Source organism: Octodon degus, unplaced genomic scaffold (assembly GCF_000260255.1).
Source record: "Octodon degus isolate 3935 unplaced genomic scaffold, OctDeg1.0 scaffold00153, whole genome shotgun sequence".
NCBI lineage: Eukaryota > Metazoa > Chordata > Mammalia > Rodentia > Octodontidae > Octodon > Octodon degus.
Genome location: NW_004524729.1, coordinates 186,978 through 209,403, shown reverse-complemented (window position 1 = coordinate 209,403; position 22,426 = coordinate 186,978). Strand labels below are relative to the sequence as shown.

The 22,426-nt window shown below is 44.6% G+C and overlaps 1 protein-coding gene across 1 annotated transcript in view; it reads left to right on the top strand.

Annotated features, from left to right (window-relative positions):
- Tcf20 (transcription factor 20) overlaps positions 1-22,426 on the top strand; it is a 96,107-nt gene that overhangs the window by 35,101 nt on the left and 38,580 nt on the right. The window contains exons 2-3 of the mRNA XM_023702518.1: positions 9,000-9,994; positions 10,070-14,807. Of these exons, the coding sequence (XP_023558286.1) occupies positions 9,036-9,994; positions 10,070-14,807 (5,697 nt within the window). The 5' untranslated portion in view covers positions 9,000-9,035. The remainder of the gene's footprint in view (positions 1-8,999; positions 9,995-10,069; positions 14,808-22,426) is intronic.

Sequence of the window (22,426 nt, the reverse complement as noted above, 5' to 3'; positions counted from 1 at the left end):
TCCAGGTTGTTTAGTAAGAAATGGCAGAACCCAAAACGGTCACCTTGGTCCTTAGGATTAAGTGTTTCTGTGCTTTCTTTGGAGGTCAGAGGGATGATGATTAGCTTTTTAATTCATGTAGAGTTTATTTTTTTTAGTATCATGAAGTAGAGTTAACACAATTATTTTTCTCACCAAAAGGTAACATGTTATAGCAACGCTTTTAAATTTTAATTATAATTTAGCAAAACAAATCTTGATACATGGTCAAGCAGATGCAGTTTTTATAGCTTTCTAAGCCTTTCTGACTGGTGTCGTACACTTTCCTTAGGTTTTCCTTTGATGCACTGAGAATTGGTTTATCAAGGTCATAGAAGTGTGCCACACATGGGCAGTGGGAATTCCCTGGTTGGGAGGGCATGGAGAAGCTGGAGTATTGGTCAGACAGAGCAGAATGAGTAAATGGGTGGGGCAGATGTACTAAGTATTTATGGAGGATAATGAGAACTGGGTCTCACTGTGCGAGGAGGCAGTTACACAAAAAAGTGAAAGATTCTAAGACCTCAGAGTTGGTGGGTTAGAATTGGAGTTACTGATAGGAACTCGTGCCTTTAACATACATACACGATAGCTATAGAAGTTACAGGAATGAGTGTTCTTGTGTACTTAGTAGTATTTGCTAGTTAGAAGTAGGGGCATCCCAGTAGCCCTGAGCAATCTTACTCCCTATACCTTGTTTTAAAATATGAAATAGAAGCAAGTGTCCTTGAAGAAATGGCTGGTTCTAGGGGTTGGGATAAGGAAAGTATCACATAAATGAAGAGTTTTGCCAGGAAGAAAGTTGTTTGAAGAATAGAACATGTCAAGAGGACACAGAAACCAGTCTGAGGGGGGTTATGTCAGGTAAATCTTGGACAGTTTGAGTGCTGAATAAATGGACAAGGAGGCAAAGTTCTTCCTGTTAAGAAATGTAAAAGAATGTTGGATAAAAAGCCTCACTAGTGGTAGTGGACACCTGCAATCCCAGCACTTTAGAAGGAATGTAGTCCTCTAAGGTAGGAGCACTATAAGTGTGAGCTCAACCAGGACAGTGTGGTGACTTATCACTCTTTCAGCATGTTTTTTGTTTTATTTTTTTCTGTATTTAGGACAGGGTCTACAGGGTCTCACTGTGTAGATTGAACTCATAGCTATCCTCCTGTTTTCAGCCTCCCAAGTGCTGAGATTACAGGAGTGTGCCACCATGCCCAGTCTCAACTACTGTCTCAGCACACCCCACCAGCAGGGCCAGGCTAGTCTCAACTCACAGCAGTCCTCCTCTCTTAGCCTCCCGAGTGCTGGGATTACAGGTGTGTGCCACCATGCCTGGACTGCATTGCCAGTTCAGTGCTTCCAGGGGCTGGGGGTGGGGTATGGCACGACATGTAGTGCCAGGGATCAAACCCTGGCCCTTGCGCTTACCTAAGCAAGCGCTTAGTCCACTGAGCTATACTGCCAGCCCTTAAGCTATACCACTGGTCCTACAGCTACGAATTTTATATGCTACATTTCTTTATCTGATGTTACACAATGCTTTTTCATTTTTTGTTTGTTTTACTATACTGGAGATTGAACCCAGGGCCTTTGTACTGAGCTATAGCTCTAGCCCTTTTTAATTTTTGAGATGTCTCTAATGGCTCAGGCTGGGCTCTAACTTGGCATCTTTCTGTTTCAGCCTGAAAGTGATTGTGTTACAGAACTAGCATTTTTAATGGTTGCTTATTGTTTCTTTAAGTGGATAGAACGTAATTTGCTTAATCATTTTGAAGTGATAGAGTTAGATTGTTTTCAGGTGTTTCAAAGCTAACTGGTACTGGAACAGTCTGTTGGTAGCTTGTTTTTTGCTTGAAATTTTATTTCCAATTTGCTTTTTCTGATCAGTTGTAACAATTTATGTTCATTTGGTATTTTTGTGCCACCTTCGTCCTAACCTCACCAGATGTGATAGCATCTAAAATATTTTTGAAAAATTTAATAGCTATAAATCTGTGCCTTTGCTTTTTGGCCTGGATTTATTTGATCATGACTGAGGGTGGGAATTCTTACAACTTATGTAGCTGATATAAAACAGATTTTGACACTCAGCAAATTTCTTGTATCTTTTTTTTTTTTCTTTTTTAACTTGTATCTGCTGCATTTTGGTGGGTTTCTTTGCTCTGAGGCAGTAAACAGAAGTAAATCCATACTGAGTTGATTCCTAATTTACTTTTGAGGTGCCTTTCTGTACTCCCAAGGCAGGACACAGCTGACACCATCAGCACATCATTTTGTGCTGAAGGCTTGAGTGTGCTGCAGTCACTGAGGAAAAGAGGGCTGTGCTCAGATCAAGTCCCTGGGCCGGCCTGGGTCCCTGGTATGCTCATTTTGCACACAGGAAACGATGGTACAGATACAGCCAAGGTGCACACTGCTCAACTCAGTCCTGGCAGATTTCAAGACATTTTTCTAAAATGCTTCAGTCCGAGAGAGGCTTTTGTCAGAAGTACAGGTTGGACTTGGGGTGTGCATTTCATAACCCACCTCTCTGTTTACTAAGGATGTTTTTTGCTTATTAAACCTTTTTTGAGCTGCAGTATACAAAAGGAGTACTAATACATCTTAGGTCCTGATGAGGACTGAACATGTTAACATTTGTGTAAAGCACCTGGTAGAGTGTGTGTCGTGTGGTAAGCCAGGTATTACTGTCTCACTCAAGTGTAAGAATTCAAAAAAAGTCTGGGAGCTTGTGCCTCCTTTTGTAGCACAGTGAAAGGAAAAATCTTGGGCTTCAGAAGTTAAGAGATAAGACTGTCCATTGCTGTTTGCCCCAAAAGAGTGTTTTTGGGAAAAGAACATTTATTGGGTTCCCACCCCTTGTCCATTAATTGAGATATGTATATAAAAATTATACAACCTGACATGAAGTTGCTTAATAAATGGTGTTTATAGTGTATTAGTTGTCACATACATTAGGTAATAGTTAAGGTCAGTGCACTGTGCTTTAAGGACACCTTGTAGAGAATATCGCATTTCAGCAGTTCTTAGGATTCTGAAAGCCATGTGGCCTGACCTTTTGGGAGCAATTTATGGACCTTAGGGGTGTTCAAAGAAGGCTCCTAGGTGAGGGAGTGATGCACAGAGGCCTGAGTGGCTTGATGGAGAGGCAGGGAGGAACAGAAGCCATTGGGAAGATGCCACAGGACATCCAGGCCTGTGGGGAGGGTTGGCAGCGTGGCTTCAGGAGGTGTTCTCTGGGAACAGAAAGATGAAAATGGCTGTGACAAGAATAGAGAGCAAAAGAAGATACAGGGAAGAGAAGCCTTGTGATTAGGCTATATCTTAAGTGCAGGGAGTTTGAAGAGATGAATTGGTGGTTATTCCAAAGCTTCTGACTCAGAGTGGTCTTGCTCTTTCTTATGGGTAGGAAGCCTGGACAGTTGAGTAACAAACATTATTGTCTTGGTTTTGAAAATGAATTGGTGAGTGCCTAAGAATAAATACACTTCCTCATCTTTTAGAAATTATTCTGTTGCAGTGGCACTGCCCGTAGTGATTACATGGAGAAGTGACTGATTTGTCTTCCCACTTCCAACTAAAGACCCTGAATAATTATCTTCTGTTTCTGCATCAGACCTGATCTATCCTGTTCCTTGTTCAGAGCCCACTTTCCACTTGCTATGTTGTTTTTAACATCCCTTCCTATTTTGGACTTCGGTATTTCTTGGAGTTTGCCTGTGTACTTTATCTGAGGTTTCTAGATATTCTTGAGTCCCTGTTATATGTCATACTGCATGAAGCAGAAGTCTCTCACTCCCTGAGTGATAGTAGTGTGCTCTGAAATCCTAGGAACAAGGGCACTTTATCAGGTAGGGTCCTGGTAGAAAACAGATGGCACATTCAGACTACAGCAGCACTTAATTGTATCACTGAAAGTTCATTCAGGAAGTGAGACACTTTTGATTCAGAGTATGAAGGGTTTTCCCTTTATTTTTTTTTTTTTAACATTTATTTATTGTGTGCGTGTGTGTGTGTGTGTGTGTGTGTGTGGCCAGCTCAGCCCACCAGGGGGCGAGGCTGGCTGGCATGTGGTGCTGGGGGATCGAACCGTGGTCCCTGTGCTTTAGCCAAGCTTGTTCCATGTAGGTGCTTTAGACCACTGAGCCATCTCGCCAGCCCCCTGAAGGGTTTTGATGTGAGAATTAAGCATTGACCCAACCTTGGAAAAACTAGGCCTGGGGATACACCTCAGCAGCGTAAGCACCAGCTGGCAAGGGTAAGGTCCTGAGTTTGATTCCCAGTACTGCAAACAGAGCACATCTTGGAAGAACTGGTGTTGAGGAGGTTAGGTAAGCTGCTCTGATGATCCCAGGCCACAGTGCATGCTCTCTGGAGCTTGGGAAACTACTGCTTTTATGAACTCCAAACCAGAACCATGCTGGGAAATGCCCTGGCAAGTGGCCCAGCTCTGGTGTGCAGAGGGAGGGCATGGCAGGGGATGGTCATGACGCAGAGTTGGTACTGCAGGGGATTAGTAAAGGCACTGTTTGCAAAGGGTGAACAGGGTTTGGAGAAGAACTGGGGAGCACACAGTCTTCTGGGCTGGCAGTTTTGGGTGGTTATTATCCCATAGGTGCAGAGGGCATGAGAACGTGGGAGCTGAACTGAGTGGCTAAATGTTTAGGTTGTCAGACATCTGGCCAAGCTGTGGCCATTGGTGGTGGTGAGGTGTCTCCAACAGCCTCAGTAGCTGCAAGATGGGAAAGTAAATGGCCTCTGTCTGCCTCTAGACCAGAAGGCAGAGGGTGACAGTCTGTGGAGACACTCTGTCATGCCCCTCCCAAGGTACAACAGTAGGGTGGTAGCGAGTGAGGAGTGAGGGGGAGGCTCTATAACCAGAAGCGTGCAGATAGTATCTTGAGTACTGGAGGCGTTTTTGGTTTTTGGGTTATCACACTGAATTACATCCCCATCCATTTTTAAGTTTTTTGATTCAGGCTATGATCTTCCTGCTTCAGCCTCCCAGAATTCAGGAATTATAGGCATACACCACCATGATCAGTTGATTGAAACAATTTTTGAAGTAAGTAAAAGGGGAACTAGCAGCAGTGCAGTGGTTGGTTGGTCCTGCAGTGAAAGAGGACACAGGTACTTGAGAGGAGCTTTCTTGGACAGTTTCGAAAATGTTGGGAAGAAAATAAAGAATGGGGAGTGGGATAGTTTTGAACATGTGAAAGCAGAAAGACAAAGAGAGTTAAATATTGGCTCTCAATAACACAGCAAGGTCATTAGTCCTCAGCGGGATGGGGAATGTGGTCATCGCCCAATGGTCAGCATGTGGATCCAGAAAGTTCTGGACCTATCTAGTCCTCCTCTGCCTTGCCGTGATATGCAGACAGGAATATGTGAGAAAATCAGGAGAGGGAGAGAGAAGTTATATTGGCAAACATACTCAAGTATGTGTAAAAGTTCCTATAGATTTCTGACTTCCTCCGAGGTATCTAATTTTCTTTACTACATATTTTAGTCAAACATATCTAGGCAATTTTTGTTATTGATATAGTACTTTAAAATTGATCACAGTGATGCTTTAAAAATGATGGGGTATATTGAGGTGCTCTTTATTATTTGCCTGCTTATATACTGACAGAATTACCAGTAGTCCAGGTGCGTCTTTTTCTTGCTGGTATGTTTGGTTTCCCTTGATTTACTTGTAACTCCTGAAAAGATAAACTTGCACCATTTTCTGGCACTTGTGCAAGAATATTTAGCTGGACTAGTGCTCTGCAGGAGGTATTGGCTGTTGATATTTTTTCCCTTCTAGCCCACAAACTGTAACAATTGGGGGAGGGTATCTTCTAGAACAGAAAATGTATAGGGAAGGATTGAGAACATCTGAGAAGGTATTGTGGGCATGTCTGTTTTCCCTATCTGGAGATAAGGTTCTATGTAACCAGGCAACTAGAGACCTGTTGTGCAGATGTTGAAAATGGTTTTCACCTTCTCCTGGCTCCTATTTAGGAAAAACCACAGAGCAAACAGTGCTACTGTTTATAAAACGAGACTTCTGATGGTTTGAATGTATAATTTACAGAAAAATTAATTAAACAACATGTATTCATTTATAGAGATCATCTTGGCTGCTTCTCATTCCTTCAACTGCCAGATTTGGTGTTTTCATTCAATATGACCCTATCCTGCCTTCTCTTTACCATGTTGAAAAGGCTGCTGGCACTGAGAGCCAGAGTAAAATCATGCTGCCCACAAAGAAACAGTACATAGGATTGTTCTTTATAAGAGAGTGGAAATAACAGAGGATAGAGAACTAGCTGGGACAGTGTCAGAGGGCCCTGTGGAGGCCTGTGCTAAAGGGAACGACCTGCAGGGGTTGCTAGCAGCCACCCACTTTCAAAGCTGATCTCTGACAGAATAGGTGACACCTCTGTTACTGGCCGTGTAGTAGGTCCTTTGGGCAGCATAAAGAACATGGCCTGCGGGGACTGCCTCTCTGAATCCTCAACCCTGCCGTGCCTCAGTTTCCTCAGCTGTAAAATGAGGATGTTTATGTTGTGAGAATTAAGCAAGTTCTCATGCAAATGCTGGAACAGTGCCATCATGTTAATGACCATTTAAGTAGCTCTTACCTGGTGCCCAGCAGAGCAACTGGAACAAAGAAACAGTGTGTTGCAGAGGCATTTAATGAAGATGAGAAGCCCTTTCTTTCTTTAGATTTGGACATTCCTTGTATATTAATATTTAAAGATGACTTTGGGTGATGTTACTGTATAGTCTAACTTAGGATCAAAGATGAATGCCCTTGTCTAGCTATTTTAGATGTACCATATTTCAGAACTCTGTCATGTTTTCAGAGGTTGATGTTACTGGCCATCGTCCCCTGTGATCTGTGTTTACTTTCTGAATTACTTCCTCACAGTTGTCATGTGGACCCAAGATCAGTTGGGTTTTCCCTAGACCTAGACACACAGGATTTTACAGGCAGGTTCGCAGTTTCCTGTAGCTCTGCTTATATCTGTCATTTTCTGCTTTCTACAGTTTTCTCATCTCACCCCACAAAGCCACTTCTGAATTAATGAGTTCTCACCTTGTCCTCTAAAACTATTTCTTACCTTATTAAATATCCATACAGAATGCCTTCTGTGTGTACACCTTATTGTTCAAGTGACATGAAGTAAGTTATAGTAAGGAACAGAAAGTCTCTTTTCTTGAGGAGTTTCTATACTAATGGGGGAGACACAGACAGTAAACAGGGAGCGTGTAAGTATGTGTGTCTCAGGAGTATTAGGGATGAGGGTCAAATAGGAGAGGAGATGGAGGCAGGGTGAGGTAATGGAGTTAGCACTTCTTAGTAGGATGACCAGGAAGGCCTTACCAGCCAGGTGTCGTTTGCCTGAGACTGGAAGGGAAGTGAGAGGGACGAGCCATGGCAGGAAGAGCAGAGCAGACTTCTGTGCAGAAGTGTAGGTGGCTCAGTTCAGGAGCAGAGAGATGGTGACTCTGACTTAGCTTTAGGAGAAGATTGCTGACTTTGTGCGGGCAGTTCCACTGCAGCTCCCCTTCTGAGGACCTGAAAGACCAACTTCATCAGGCGTTACAAGAAAACTGTCTTTCAGAACTTCATCCTAGCTCTTGTGTCTTTCATAAGTTCTTTAAACAATTGATTTTGTTTTGTTTTAATGTGGTGATTGAACTTGGGACCTTCACATTGAGTGAGCTATATTCTGTAGCCTTGTTTTTTCTTTTCTTTTCTTTCTTTTTTTAAATTTTGAGACAAGAGTCTTAATTGTTAAGTTTACCTAGACTTGTTTTGAACTTGTGATTCTTCTGCCTCAGCTTCCCACCATAGTAGGATTATAGGTGTGCACCACCATGCTGCACTATGAATAATTGGATTGTAAAGTTATTTGGAGCAGTTTGACCTTGTCCTATTCATCTGAGTCTGAGAGGATATGATCACAGGCAAAAAGAAGACTAAAATCAGCTCTTGATTAGTTGTTTAAGAGGATGAGGCTTTAGTAAAGGTTAATGTGCAGGATGGTGGCCCAGTCAAGTAACTCTAGGAAGAGTCTGGGTCCTACACTTTGTTTTTATTTGTTTGTTTTTCCTGTTTTTTATTGCCCTCTAAAGTGACTGTTTTAAATCATACTTTCATAGGAATAGCTAGATAGGCAAGTGAAAAGCTAGGTAGGAGTTATCTGTGCTGGAACGTCTTGCAGCCTTCCAAAAGAGTCTGGTAGCAGAGTCAGTTAGCCTTTGTGTGTGGGAATGGCAGGCAGGTGGCTGGGAGGCTTACCTGAGACCAGACTGTAGCAGGAAGGTTGAACCCAGAGTTGCAGTGGTAACTGTGGCATGAGGAGTCATAGTGATGTCCTGGGCCTCGTGAGCCCAGGACATCACAGGTAACTGGTAATGCAGTAACACTGCAGCAGCATGCTTCTCGATACAGAGATCTGGCTTTGGTTCTCAGGCCTGTTGTTTCCCAGCTGGGCAGTGGGCACAGCAGCTGGCCAAGGAGAGGCTGCCTCAGCACTGACTCAGCTTGGGCCAGTCTGATATGGGAAGCAAAGTATGAAGGTGCTCTTAGGCTTCTTCCCCTGCCATAACTGAAAGACTTATTTGAAAGTGATTATTTTTCATGGACAGTATTAACATAGTCCCATAGTTTACCCAACTGAATTTTGGAGGCTCATTTGTCTAATAATGATTTTTTTTTAAATCCAGGGTCTTGCTGTGTTTTTTTAATAATGCACTTCTTTTAAAACTGTATTGAATTTGTAAATAGCTAAAATGATTCTTTCATTTCTCCCACAGATTCCCGCTTCATTCTTTACATCATTTCTCTGCTTATTTACATCATCAGAAGTAAAATAAAACAGATGACATTCAAACCAGTCAGCTTCATGTGGGGATCTGAATTGTCTTAGACCTGATTTTGTTTGTGTGGGGGAACATGTCTCATGTCTGCCTTTCTTCTGTTCCGTTTCCAGGAGGGCTGTTGGCCTGCTGCTGTGCTGCTGAACAGTATGCAGTCCTTTCGGGAGCAAAGCAGTTACCACGGAAACCAGCAGAGCTACCCACAGGAGGTACACGGCTCATCCCGGATAGAAGAGTTCAGCCCTCGCCAGGCCCAAATGTTCCAGAATTTTGGGGGTGCAGGTGGCAGTAGTGGTGGCAGTGGTGGCAGCAGTGGTGGTGGACGACGAGGAACAGCGGCTGCTGCTGCTGCAGTGATGGCTAGTGAGACCTCTGGTCACCAGGGGTACCAGGGGTTCAGGAAAGAGGCTGGAGATTTTTACTACATGGCAGGCAACAAAGACCCCGTGGCAACAGGAACCCCACAGCCTCCTCAGCGAAGGCCTTCTGGGCCCGTGCAGAGCTATGGACCCCCCCAGGGGAGCAGCTTTGGCAATCAGTATGGGAGTGAGGGTCATGTAGGCCAGTTTCAAGCACAGCACTCTGCTCTTGGTGGTGTGTCTCATTATCAGCAGGATTACACGGGGCCTTTTTCTCCTGGGAGTGCTCAGTACCAACAGCAGGCTTCCAGCCAACAGCAGCAGCAAGTACAGCAGTTGAGACAACAGCTTTACCAGTCTCATCAACCTTTGCCACAAGCTGCGGGTCAGCCCACCTCTGGCTCGTCCCATCTACAACCAATGCAGCGGCCCTCAACTCTGCCATCCTCTGCTGCTGGCTACCAATTAAGAGTGGGTCAGTTTGGCCAACATTACCAGTCTTCTGCTTCTTCCTCTTCTTCCTCCTCCTTCCCTTCACCACAGCGTTTCAGTCAGTCTGGACAGAGCTATGATGGTAGTTACAATGTGAATGCTGGCTCCCAGTATGAAGGGCATAATGTGGGCTCTAGTGCACAGGCTTATGGAACACAGTCAAATTACAGCTACCAGCCTCAGTCTATGAAAAATTTTGAACAGGCAAAGATTCCACAAGGGACCCAGCAGGGACAGCAGCAGCAGCAAACACAGCCACAGCAACCGCAGCAGCAGCAGCAGCAGCAGCAGCAGCAGCAGCAGCAGCAACAACAGCAGCAACAACAACAGCAGCAGCAGCAGCAACAGCAGCAGCAACAACAACAGCAACAACAGCAGCAGCAGCAGCATCCCCCTCAGCATGTAATGCAGTATACCAATGCTGCCACTAAACTGCCCCTGCAAAGCCAGGTGGGGCAGTATAGCCAGCCTGAGGTTCCTGTGAGGTCCCCCATGCAGTTTCACCAGAACTTCAGCCCCATCTCTAACCCATCTCCAGCTGCCTCTGTGGTTCAGTCTCCAAGCTGCAGTTCCACCCCCTCTCCTCTTATGCAGAGTGGGGAGAATCTCCAGTGTGGGCAAGGCAATGTGTCCATGAGTTCCAGAAACAGAATTTTACAGTTAATGCCTCAACTTAGTCCAACACCATCAATGATGCCCAGTCCTAATTCTCATGCTGCGGGATTCAAGGGGTTTGGGCTAGAAGGGGTACCAGAAAAGCGGCTGACAGATCCTGGGTTGAGTAGTTTGAGTGCTCTGAGTACACAAGTGGCCAACCTTCCGAATACTGTCCAGCACATGCTACTTTCTGATGCCCTCACTCCCCAGAAGAAGACCTCCAAGAGGCCTTCCTCATCATCCAAGAAAGCAGACAGCTGCACAAACTCTGAAGGCTCCTCACAGCCTGAGGAACAGCTGAAGTCTCCGATGGCAGAGTCCTTAGACGGAGGCTGCTCCAGCAGTTCAGAGGACCAAGGCGAGAGAGTGAGGCAGTTGAGCGGCCAGAGCACCAGCTCTGACACCACCTACAAGGGCGGAACCTCAGAGAAAGCTGGCGCCTCACCAGCACAAGGCGCTCAGAATGAGCCCCCAAGACTGAGTGCCAGTCCTGCAGCTAGAGAAGAGGCTGCTTCGCCAAATGCTAAGGATACCCCACTGTCATCTGAGGGGAACCCAAAAGTCAATGAGAAGACAGTTGGGGTGATTGTGTCCCGGGAAGCTATGGCAGGTCGGGTAGAAAAGTCTGGTGGACAGGATAAAGGGTCCTCAGAGGATGATCCTGCCGCCACACAGCAGCCACCCAGCAATAGTGGGGCAAAGGAAGCCAGTCACACATCACTTTCCCAACCAGAGCCTACAGGAGGGAGCAAAGGGAACAAGAATGGTGACAACAGCTCCAACCACAATGGAGAAGGAAATGGGCAGCCTGGCCACCCCACAGTGGGCCCTGGTTTCACAGGCAGGACTGAGCCCAGCAAGTCTCCTGGAAGCCTGCGCTACAGCTACAAAGAGAGTTTTGGGTCATCTATACCACGAAATGTTGGTGGCTTTCCTCAGTTTCCTTCAGGGCAAGAAAAGGGGGACTTCGTTGGCCACGGGGAACGAAAGGGTAGAAATGAGAAGTTCCCCAGCCTCCTTCAGGAAGTGCTTCAGGGTTACCACCACCACCCTGACAGGAGGTATTCCAGGAGTGCTCAGGAGCATCAGGGGATGGCTGGTGGCCTGGAAGGATCTGCAAGGCCTAATGTCCTAGTTAGTCAAACCAATGAATTAGCTAGCAGGGGCCTTCTGAACAAAAGTATTGGATCCCTGTTAGAAAACCCTCACTGGGGACCCTGGGAAAGGAAGTCAAGCAGCACAGCTCCTGACATGAAACAGATCAATCTGGCTGACTATCCAATTCCCAGAAAGTTTGAAATAGAGCCTCCAGCATCAGCTCATGAGCCTGGGGGCTCCCTCTCTGAAAGGAGATCAGTGATCTGTGACATTTCTCCTCTAAGACAGATTGTCAGGGACCCAGGGGCTCACTCACTGGGGCACATGGGTGCCGACACCAGAATTGGGAGGAACGAACGTCTCAACCCAAGTTTAAGTCAGTCCGTCATTCTTCCAGGTGGATTGGTGTCCATGGAAACAAAGCTGAAATCCCAGAGCGGGCAGATAAAAGAGGAAGACTTTGAACAATCCAAATCCCAAGCTAGTTTCAACAACAAGAAATCTGGAGACCACTGTCATCCCTCTAGCATCAAGCATGAGTCTTATCGGGGCAATGCCAGCCCAGGAGCAGCAGCCCATGATTCCCTTTCAGACTATGGCCCCCAAGACAGCAGGCCCACACCAATGCGGCGAGTTGCAGGCAGAGTTGGTAGCCGGGAGGCCATGAGGGGTCGGTCTCCTTCTCAGTACCATGACTTCACAGAAAAGTTGAAGATGTCTCCTGGGAGAAGCAGAGGCCCAGGAGGAGACCCTCATCACATGAACCCCCACATGACCTTTTCAGAGAGGGCCAATAGGAGCTCTTTACATGCTCCCTTCTCTCCCAACTCAGAAAGCCTGGCATCTGCATATCACACGAACACACGGGCTCATGCTTATGGGGACCCTAACACAGGTTTGAATTCCCAGCTCCACTATAAGAGACAGATGTACCAACAGCAGCAAGAGGAATATAAAGACTGGAGCAGCAGTTCTGCTCAGGGAGTAATTGCTGCTGCGCAGCATAGGCAGGAGGGACCTCGGAAGAGCCCACGACAGCAGCAGTTTCTCGACAGAGTACGGAGCCCTCTAAAAAATGACAAAGATGGTATGATGTATGGCCCACCAGTTGGCACTTACCATGACCCTGGCATGCAGGAGGCTGGGCGCTGCCTCATGTCCAGTGATGGTCTGCCTAATAAAGGCATGGAACTGAAGCATGGCTCCCAGAAGTTACAAGAGTCTTGTTGGGATCTGTCTCGGCAAACTTCTCCAGCCAAAAGCAGTGGTCCTCCAGGAATGTCCAGTCAAAAACGGTACGGACCGCCCCATGAGACAGATGGGCACGGCCTAGCTGAATCTCCACAGTCATCAAAACCTAGTAATGTAATGCTAAGGCTTCCTGGCCAAGAGGATCACTCTTCTCAAAACCCCTTAATCATGCGGAGGCGTGTCCGTTCTTTTATCTCTCCCATTCCCAGTAAGAGACAGTCACAAGATGTAAAGAACAGTAACACTGAAGATAAAGGGCGCCTCCTTCACCCATCGAAGGAAGGCACCGATAAAGCATTCAATTCCTATGCCCATCTTTCTCACAGTCAGGATATCAAGTCTATCCCTAAGAGAGATTCTTCCAAGGACCTTCCAAGCCCAGATAATCGAAATTGCCCTGCTGTTACCCTCACAAGCCCTGCTAAGACCAAAATACTCCCCCCACGGAAAGGACGGGGATTGAAGCTGGAAGCTATAGTTCAAAAGATCACATCCCCAAATATCAGGAGAAGTGCATCTGCAAACACCGCAGAGGCTGGGGGAGACACCGTGACACTGGATGACATACTGTCTCTGAAGAGTGGTCCTCCTGAGAGTGGGACAGTGGCTGCTCAGGAGGCTGAGATGGAGAAGAGAAAAGGTGATGTGGTGTCTGACCTAGTGGGTCCTACTAGCCAGGAGTCTAACACTGAGAAGCCTCTAGCTCGGTCTGCAGAAGAGTGGCGTGGCAGTGGGGATGACAAAGCAAAGGCAGACACACACACAGACACAGCTCCTCCTGGGAAGGACGCCCCTGGTGCCATGACATCCACAACCTCACAGAAGCCTGGCAGTAACCAAGGGAGACCAGATGGTTCCCTGGGTGGTGCAGCACCTTTAATCTTTTCTGACTCAAAGAATGTAGCTCCAGTGGGCATATTAGCCCCTGAGGCAAACCCCAAGGCTGAAGAGAAGGAGAATGAGACAGTGACTATTTCACCCAAACAAGAGAGTTTTCCCCCAAAGGGATATTTCCCATCAGGAAAGAAGAAGGGAAGACCCATTGGTAGTGTGAATAAGCAAAAGAAGCAGCAACAGCCACCACCCCCACCTCCCCAGCCACCTCAGATACCAGAAGGTTCTGCAGATGGAGAGCCAAAGCCAAAAAAACAGAGGCAGCGGAGAGAGAGAAGAAAGCCTGGGGCCCAGCCAAGGAAACGGAAAACCAAACAAGCAGTTCCCATTGTAGAACCCCAGGAGCCTGAAATCAAGCTAAAGTATGCCACCCAGCCACTGGATAAAACTGATGCCAAGAACAAGTCTTTTTTCCCCTATATTCATGTAGTAAATAAGTGTGAACTTGGAGCCGTTTGTACAATCATCAATGCTGAAGAAGAGGAACAGACCAAATTGGTGAGGGGCCGGAAAGGTCAGAGGTCTCTGACCCCTCCTCCCAGCAGCACCGAAAGCAAGGTGCTACCAGCTTCTTCCTTTATGCTGCAAGGGCCTGTGGTGACAGAGTCATCTGTTATGGGGCACCTGGTTTGCTGTCTGTGTGGCAAGTGGGCCAGTTACCGAAACATGGGTGACCTCTTTGGACCTTTTTACCCCCAAGATTATGCAGCCACTCTCCCGAAGAATCTGCCTCCTAAGAGGGCCACAGAAATGCAGAGCAAAGTCAAGGTACGGCACAAAAGTACTTCAAATGGCTCCAAGACGGACACTGAAGAGGAGGAGGAGCAGCAGCAGCAGAAGGAGCAGAGGAGCCTGGCCGCACACCCCAGGTTCAAGCGGCGCCACCGCTCGGAAGACTGTGGTGGAGGCCCTCGGTCCCTGTCCAGGGGGCTTCCTTGTAAAAAAGCAGCCACTGAGGGCAGCAGTGAAAAGACTGTTTTGGACACAAAGCCCTCCATGCCCACCACTTCAGAAGGTGGCCCCGAGCTGGAGTTACAAATCCCTGAACTACCTCTTGACAGCAATGAATTTTGGGTCCATGAGGGTTGTATTCTCTGGGCCAATGGAATCTACCTGGTCTGTGGCAGGCTCTATGGCCTGCAGGAAGCGCTGGAAATAGCCAGAGAGATGGTGAGTAGGAGAGGCCCCAGCCAGGTCAAGGGTTGTGTTACTTCATTTTGGTTCCATTTCTTCCAGCAGTATTCTTGTGTCACAAGCTCCTAGGACTGAGTGGTGGACAGAAATTAAAGCAAGTAGTTAGGTTGTTTAAATTAGTTTCATCAGTAATGCATGTCCATAGGTTACAGAGCCAAGCCGCTGCCTACAAAATGTTTTAGCAAACCAGGGTCCCTGCTTTGCTCCCCTCAAACCTGCCTGTCCTCCCAGGAACATTGCTTGTGCAGTGTGACTTTCTGAAGTTAACCCATCTGCTGGTTTTTTTTTTTTTTTTGTTTCTGAATAACCTTTTATTGCTGTTTGTTGCTGATTTTTCTTCTAAAAAAGATCAGTTTTCACTTTTCAGCCTCTGCAATACAAAATACATGATGTTTTTTTTCTTTTCTTTTAGAATGTTTCATTGCCCTAGGCTTATTATTTCATGTTTCCATTTGCTTTTTCTTTTCTTGAACCATGTCTTTCTAATCCATTTTCTAACTTGCGTATTTAGTTTTTAAGCTTTTCTTCATGAGTATTTTTTTTTTTTTGACACTAGGAATTGAACCAGGAGCCTTGGCACTGAGCTACATTTCTAGCCTTTTTAAAACATGTTTTGCTGGGGAGATGGCTCAGTGGAATAAGTGATTCCCTGGCAAGCGCAAGGGCCTGAGTTCAATCCCCAGTTCTGCAAAAACAAAACAAAACATGTTTTATTTGGAGAGAGGGTCTCATTAAGTTGATAAGTTGCTCAGGCTACATTTAAAGTTGTATTCTTGCCTCGGCCTCCCAAAAGCTGGGATTACAGATGTGCTTCACAACTCTGATGCTGGGGAGTGTTTGGTCATCATTGTTTGCTTTGCTATTGAATACTGTCTCCTGTTCCCATGACTTCCATTTTCTTAAATGGGTCTTCATGCAGAGGAGTGTGTGATTTCTTGGTAGTTTCCTGGGAAAGGTCCTGGCTGATAATGTTGAGCTCTTGTCTCTAGATATGTCTTTTTTTTTTTTTTTTTTCAGAACCAGGATTGAACACAAGCCTTTGTGCTTGCCAGGGAAGCGCTTATTCCACTGAGCCATCTCCCCGGCCCCTCTAGATATGTCTTTAGCCTATTCTCTGTAGGCTTCTTTTATTTTTTCCTGTGCTGGGCATTAAACCCAGGGCTGCCTTGCACATGCTAGCCAGGTATTCTGCAGTGAACACACCTGCAGCTAGAACTTGAGATTTGAAGTAACTTTCTCTCCCTATCTTAGACTCCTTGTATCTGACTTGTCTGTCCACTAGATTCCATTGTTGTGGGTGATAGGATTGGAACTGTCCCATCGATAGGTGCTTGTGTTTTGTTTTTCTCTTCTGGAACTTTACAGATCTTCTCATTTCTCTCCTACGGTTTTGAGATCTCCTTGAGTAAGTCTCTTCATTCATTATGCTGTCAACCATGTGAGGGGCTTTCCCTTGTACACTTGTATCTTTCAGGATATTTGTCCTGTGTTTTTTATTTTTTTATAACAGGCCATCACTGTGTAGTCCAGGCCAACCTTTCACTCACAATCCTCCTGCCTCAGCCTCCTGAGCAGTGGTGGTAGTGGTAGGTGTGAGCACCACATTGGCTCCCTGCTGTTTCTTCTTGGAAAATGTGATTCCCTCCACTCAGCTCTCACGCAGCCTGTTGATGAATCCTGAGGTTTAGCCCTTTCTTTGCCTTTTTGGTCTTAGTTTTGTCTTCTCTTTGTCTTTTTGTTTGGATTTCTCCCTTTTTTTCCAGCTTTATCATCTAACCTCTTACTTACCTGTTTTATTCCTGATATTTTGAAGAACTTTTTTCTTTCTCTTAATATACTGATTTATAAAAAAAAGCACAGACTTTCTTTGTGGTTTCAGTAGGTTTTTTTGAACACATTTGTTTCCTACTTACTCTTTTTTGTTAGATGTTCTTCAAATGCCATATGCTTGACCATTCACTTATAGCTTTAAGAGACAGAGAGGTGGTAAAAATAACTATTTGAAGCTCTTAGCGGAATGTACAAGGCACATTAGTGTGTGTTTCTCTCTGTGGAAAGCAGCGGTCAGCATCTGTAGGGTTTTTCTGTGTTCTCTGAGATCACTTTCCTGAAGAAAAATCTTGAGAGCTCCTGTCTCAGTGTATAAGCTTGGCTGTCATTCCCCGAAGAACCAGGTGAAGAAAGAGGGTAGGGTAGTAGGGCTGTGGGGGCCGAGATGTGTTTTTTGCCCTTCTTGTTTTCAGTAAGTCCTGTGCCACGGTGGTGGGGACAGTTATCTGATTAAGTTGGGTTGAATTAAAGATCTGACTTCTGAGAACTCCCCCCTCCCCCAATTCTGTGCCCTAATGTGGCTGGCTTTCTAGTGGTCCCTCCACTGTTTTCTTTCAGCTCCCTTGAACCACATGCTCTTTTAATGTACTCTGTTTCCATCTTTCAGAATTCGGATACCTCTTCTCCCATTATCATATTCTCATGAGTCTTGCAAGTTTTCCTTTGTTTTGTAGAAATGGAGCAGATGGATAAATATATTTTCAGTCTACTATATTTAATTAGATGAGGGTTTTCTGTGTTTTTATATTTAAAGCTTACTATGCTTGTCATCCTAGCACTCAGGTGACAGAGGCAAGAGGATCACTGTGGGTTTTAGGCCAACCTGAACTGCATAGGGAGACCCTAAATAAATAAATAAATAAATAAATTTTATTATGCATATAAATGACCAGACATAGTTGATAAACATTTTATCAAGCAGGATCAGTTTTCCTGGATACCTTATCTTACCATCTCTCTCACCCACATACTGGATTTTGTTATTGCATTATCCATAAAATTAAGAACAGAGTGGGGTCTGTGAAATAGCTCAGCAGATAAAGCACCTGCAAGCAGGCGCAGGGGCCAGGGGATCAATCCCTGGGCCTACCATGCAGGCCCCACCCCCAGGGCACACTGAGACAGCAATTGAGACTGGGTATGGTGGCGCATGCCTGTAGTCCCAGCTCTTGGGAGACTGTAAGCAGGCAGATCACTATGAGTCCAATCTAGTAGTGAGGCCCTGAACACCCTGTAGACCCTTCCCTAAAAAAAAAAAAAAAAACAACAACAAAAAAACAAGGTGAATAAAAAGAAAGTACTAAAAGTAAAAAAATACATTTAGAAGGATTTTTTTTTTTGTTTGTTTGTTTTTGTTTTTTTGGCTGGCTCAGAATGCCTTCAGGGCATGTTTGGCTGGCTAGAGATGTGAGGATGGAACCACAGCACCCTGAGGCTGACTGCTTTGTTGAAGCAGCCACTTAAACAACTGAGCTAAGGGGCAGGCCCCCAAAAAATATATTTAATGTGTAATGTTGGAGCAGTTTTTTAAGGTTTGTTTGTTTTTTCAAGATAGGATCTCACTGTAGTTCAGGCTAGTCTTAAACTTATTATGTAGCCCAGGCTGGCCTTAGCAATCCTCTGGCCTCTACTGGCATTACAGGCGTGTGGCAGCACACCCAGCTTTGGAGCACCTGCCTCACCTGTGTGTGAGGCCCTGTGTTAATTCCCTCAATACCACAGGAAAAATAAAATCTGAGTTATACACACACACACACACACACACACACACACACACACAGTTAGAACAGTCTAATATAGTTACACAAGGGGCTTGCCCTTAACACTTACCTTAGACTTCCTTCATGCTTTTTTCCTCCCTCTTTTACTTCATCATCAGTGTTAAGAAAAAAATTGAATTCCACTAATAAGTTTAGACACAGTGATTTTTTTTAAAATTTTATTTATTTGTGTGTGTGTGTGTGTGTGTGTGTGGGTGTGTGTGTGTGTGTGTGGCCAGCTCAGCCCACCAGGGGGCGGGGCTGGCTGGCATGTGGTGCTGGGGGATTGAACTGCGGTCCCTGTGCTTTGCTAAGCTTGTTCTAAGTAGGTGCTCTAGACCACTGAGCCATCTCTCCAGCCCCCACAGTGAGGTTTTTAAAAGCGGGGTTCTAAAGGGGCATGATATTTTAGGAACCTAAAGTATGTCGAATCATCAAATTTAAGCTCTCAACTCATTAATCATCATGCCCAAGTTTATGGGCTGTTTACCAACTTCTCTGAAAAGTTGCCTCTTATTTGTTGTCTTTTGGGGTATATGACCATCATCAAGTGCTTTCTTTAACCATTTAATATTGGTAATACTTCTCAGTGAAATTTCTGTGTGTAAATTTTGATCACAGTAATTGGTAAAAAGAAGTCAGTTTGAATCCTGGCCAGCAAATCCCTCGGCTGCGTGCATGCCCCTTTTGGAAAGCAGAAGGCACCCTGCATTGCTGCAGTCCCGTAAGGTCACGGTGCCTTCCAGGGAATATGCCTCTTAGAATGACTGATCAGGAATGTGTTTCTTCAGAAAGTGACTATTTAGTCTACTACTTGTCAGATTTGATCTCAAAATAAAATCTGGAATGTTACAGTTGGAACAGATACACCAAATAACATAAGTCAAGTCTCTTTCTTAAATCCACCCCCTGCCCTCCACTGCTTTCAGTGACTGAATGGTTAAAGTAACAATATTTTCTTTTAAAATGCTTCACATTAATCATTTCCTCTAAAGAATAACAAATTGGTGTGCTTTGTTTCAGGTGGAAAGTTTATGAGCAGGTGATTGTGACTTGCATGGCTGTCTGTAGGGATTGCAGACCTGGAGTTCGGGCTCTGCTGCCGCCTGATGAGGGGCTATGCAGTTGCCCTGCCTCAGGTCTCATATTGCATCCAACGCTGCAGCGAAAACTCACTTCCTGACTTTCTTTTTCATTGAGCTTCTATTTTACATCGCACTTTTAAGAGTGGAATGCTAAGGGCCAGTACATAGATCAGTGGTACAGCGCCTGCCAGACAAACATGAGGTCCTGAGTTCAATTCCCAGTATCAAAAAAAGAGTGGAATGCTAGTTTGTATTTTGAACTTACTTTTTCAAAAACACTTCCACATGTTTTATTCTTGCAAGTCATTCAGTGAAATAAGAGAGGAAACGATACCATTCTACCATTTGATACCATTCTACCATTCGATACCATTCTACCATTCATTTGCCCTCAGAATAAAAGACAACTTATTGCCTTTAATGTCTGTGCCCAGTTAGTGTAGCCCTGTGATTTTAAAATTGGTACATAAAGTCATGCTTTTTGGCTCTTTAAGGTGGTATTTTATTATGGCTACAAGATCCTTTTCTGTTTTATTTATCTAGTTTGTATCCCCTCACCACCACAACTCCCCATGGTACTAGGGATTGAACTTGGGGTCTTTGCATTGAGTTCCTATCCCCAGCTCTTTTACTTTTTGAGACAGAGTCCTGGGAAATTGCTCATGCTGGGCATGAACCTGTGATCCTTCTGTTTCAGCCTCTTAGAGCTGCAGTCATAGGTAGGTACTGTCATCATGCCTGGTCACCTTGTTTTACATTTTGCACTGATGGAAAATGGACCCCGGAGCTCCCTCACTGAGCTATGCCCCCAACCCTCTTTTTTCTTTTCTTCTTTTTTGTAGTTCAGGGGATTGAACTCAGGACCTTGCACTTGGCGGGCAGGCGCATCTCCCCACCCCAACCTTCTCTTTTATAAGTGTATGCAAAAAATTTTTAAAGTTTCACTTACTTGACTTATTTAATTAATTATTTTATTTATTTTTGCATTTAGTACAGGGGATATAGGGTTTACAGGGTCTCACTATGTAGATCAGGCTCTGTGATCCTCCTGTTTTTAGCCTCCCAAGCGCTGGGATTATAGGTGTGCACCACCATGTCCAGTCTGCCTTATTTAATTTAATAAATGATGTTTCAATTTGTGGAGGTCACTTTGAGTCTAGTTTTATCTTGGGTTTTAGCAGATACATTCAATTTTTTCTTTTGCTTAATGAGCATGCTCTCAGTCTTTATCATGAGATAAAAGGCTGCATATATTTCATTAGCGATCCATTTTGACCTGTATATTTATCAGGTGCTTTGACAAGCATGATGTTATAATAAAAGAATATGAAGTCCTCATGAGACAGTGGCTTCTCTTATTGTATCATAGTAGTCTGAATATTGCTGAAAGATAGAACATTCTTCTAAAATGGCCCTCAGTCCTTATTTTTGAGTGTGAGAATTAGAAAATTGTTCATGTCTTCGTTTTTCCCTTTGCTTCTGTCCATCTTTGACCTCTGTTTATTTGGTGGGTGGAACTGTGTGTGTGTAACTTAATGGTGACCTCTGGTGAGGGTGGCCTGTGGCTGTTACACCTAAACCCTGTGAGCTGGGTCCGATGGCTGCAGTCCCAACGATGCCCTGCGGTGAGCTGGCAGCCTACTCCTCTCCCTCCCCTTCCCGAATGTGTTTTTGCCAATCCACTTGAGGAATTTAAATCTCCAAAATTATATATAAAGAATAGGATTTAGGTTAATTTTTGAAATTTTGAATCACTATATTAATAATTGTGAAGTTTATTTTTAGTATGAGTTTAAATACTAATTATTACTTCCCTCAGTCTTAACTGGCAAACGTCCTCCTTAGTTCACTTTCTACTGTAGATTTGAACACATAAATATAAAACAAAAAGCATGATTTGAGAAATATCAAAGTTTTTCTGGAAAGATAGCTCAGTGCCTTAAGCACCTACCTGGCAAACACAAGGTCCTGAGTTTGTTCCCTGGTACCCCCCTGCAAAAAAATGTTATAATAAACTGGTTACACTGTGAATATGAAACTACATATTGAAATACCAATTGATGGGGCATTTGAGTTGCTTCCAAAATTTAGCTGTGACAAATTGTACTGCTGTAAACATAGGAGCACATATATCACTGTGGTATGATGTTTTCAGTTCTTCTGGAAAAGTACCCAGAAGGGAGAGGAATAGATAAAGAAGATGTGTTTTTACACAGTAGAGTATTACTCAGTTATATAAAAGGATTAAATTTGAGTCCTAGAGATACTTTTTTTGAGACAGGGTCTTGCTATGCAGTGCAGGCTGGCTTTATGCTCACTTTTATAGCCCCCAGGCTGTTCTCAAATTCACAGTGATCTTTCTATCTCAAGCTGCCAAATGCTGGAATGACAGGCATGTGCCACCACATCCGGTTTCTGTACTTTTATGTGAAATAAATCAGACCCACATGTGCAAACATCATATTTTCTCCTTAGTGTGAGAACTTGAAAGAGAAAATGAAATCTGAAGGTATAATAGATATTGGGAGAAAGGAAAAAAACTGTTCAAAAGGAAGGAATTACTAAGTTGACGAGAAGGATAGGAGAGGGAGTGGGAGAAAGAGATACCTGTGTATGTAAGTAGGATCGTTTGGAGATCCAGCCCTAGCCCAGGCCCAGGACCCCTGAGTGGCCAGTGAGACCCTGCAGTGGCACTGTTACCAACCTGGACTGGGAGCTGTCATTTGTACACTGTTGTACGATATCCATCAGCCTAGGAATTCTCAGTAATGATTCCTTTCTGGAGGCGAGTGAGTACCAGGACCATTTCCATTGTGATAGTCAGAAGAGTGAAAAATTTCTGAGAGGAAGTGTCACACTGGATGTGGAGAATCTTTCTTTTTATACAATCAAAGAGCAAATATATGAATTCTTTTTTTTT